At 44.4% G+C, this 1691-nt stretch overlaps 2 protein-coding genes across 2 annotated transcripts in view; both read right to left on the reverse strand.

Annotated features, from left to right (window-relative positions):
* Positions 1–599: 599 nt before the first annotated feature.
* Positions 600–1264, reverse strand: LOC118478776 (neurofibromin-like; the record flags this gene model as incomplete). Its single annotated transcript, XM_035972974.1, is given in 2 exon segments — positions 600–673; positions 1078–1264. Coding segments are annotated over 2 exon segments (261 nt in total), but the record flags the coding sequence as incomplete, so codon positions are not given.
* Positions 1265–1397: 133 nt separating this feature from the next.
* LOC118478777 (neurofibromin-like) overlaps positions 1398–1691 on the reverse strand; it is a gene marked incomplete in the record, with an annotated part of 28884 nt that continues 28590 nt past the window's right edge. The window contains 1 exon segment of the mRNA XM_035972975.1: positions 1398–1411. Coding sequence (XP_035828868.1) covers positions 1398–1411 — 14 coding nt within the window.

The following is a 1691-nucleotide window of genomic DNA, read 5'->3' on the forward strand; positions in this document are numbered from 1 at the left end:
TCGGTTTAAGTGGTCAGTCTTAGTTTCATTTAAAGTTTTAAAACACAATTAGGCCATATACTTTGTAGAAGATTAGAGGTGTTGCGAGATTGTGACATACAAAGAAAAGAAGCAAAACGCCATTCAAGTGCTGTTTCTAGTTTTTCTTATTTAGTATGAGTTTTACGGCACTTGCAAACCACACTAGAGCACCCGCCAACCACCCACGAACTCTTTTTTGTCTATGCACATAGTATTATATACGAATATATAGGCAGCTAAAACTTTTGATAGTAATAAGAGTTTTTCAGCACTTGCAGCACAATAAGATTATCAGAGATCACAAGGAAATTTTCCAGATTTTAGACTGGTGCGGTACTTGAGGGTTTTTCACTAAATGAGCCTTCGGTACTGTGAGAGTTAAGCTGACGACACTTGCAAAACTATAAGGTCATATAAGTACCGAAGATTAAATGTTTTAAAAGAGACTAACAAATATAAAAAAAGAAGGTGAGATCAGGACGATAGGCGTTTGATAGGAAAGGAGCAAACCACACCAGAGCACTTGCCAACCACCCACATTGAAGTGTCCGTCCATTGCTAGCACACACACGACTGACCTGTGAGTTTCCCTGAGTGGACTGGTCAATTTTCCTCAACAGGGCCATGATTCTTTTCTGTAGAGCAGCACGACCTGAGAGGAGAAAAAAAAAATTTTGTTTTAGTTTTAGTAAAGGTTTTATGGCGTTCGCAACTGCATAAGGTCATATGAGCGCCATAAGATTAGAGGTGTTACAAGAGAGTAACATACATAAAAAAGAAGAAGGGAAGATAAGGACAAAAGATGTTTGACAGGAAAGAAGAAGCAAACCACACCAGAGCACCCGCCAACCACCCACTCACCAAGTCTTCACTCACACCACAACACACCTAGTCACTGTCACAACACATCACGACCTCAGTGTTTTCTTGTCCTATCTCCATATTTTTTTTAGCATTGAAAATGTGACTATTTCTTTAGCTCACTCTTTGTTAAGAACTATGCCACGAGAGCCCCAAAGAAAGCACTGAGGTCACAACACACGCGTCATGACCTACCTGTGGTGAGCACGGTGCTAGCCGCGGCCAGTTCCGCGTACACGGGGTAGTTGGGCAGGAGCTGCGTGACGGCCATCTCGTCGGCCCCGCAGCGGATGTCGGCCTCCTCGCACAGCAGGCGGAAACACGACATGGAGGTGAGCACGGCGTCCATCTCGATGCTCCACAGGTACATGAAGAACACCACCTGGGGAACACACAGAGGGAAACACACAGATTACACACATGTACCTGGGGAACACACAGAGGGAAACACACAGATTACACACATGTACCTGGGGAACACACAGATTACACACATGTACCTGGGAACACACAGATTACACACATGTACCTGGGGAATACACAGATTACACACATGTACCTGGGAACACATAGATTACACACATGTACCTGGGGAATACACAGTTTACACACATGTACCTGGGAACACACAGATTACACACATGTACCTGGGAACACACAGATTACAAACATGTACCTGGGAACACACAGATTACACACATGTACCTGGGGAACACAGAGGGGAACACACAGATTACACACATGTACCTGGGGAACACAGAGGGGAACACACAGATTACACACATGTACCTGGGGAACACAGAGGGGAA

The sequence above is a fragment of the Aplysia californica genome, unplaced genomic scaffold (assembly GCF_000002075.1).
Source record: "Aplysia californica isolate F4 #8 unplaced genomic scaffold, AplCal3.0 scaffold00936, whole genome shotgun sequence".
NCBI classification, from domain to species: Eukaryota; Metazoa; Mollusca; class Gastropoda; order Aplysiida; family Aplysiidae; genus Aplysia; species Aplysia californica.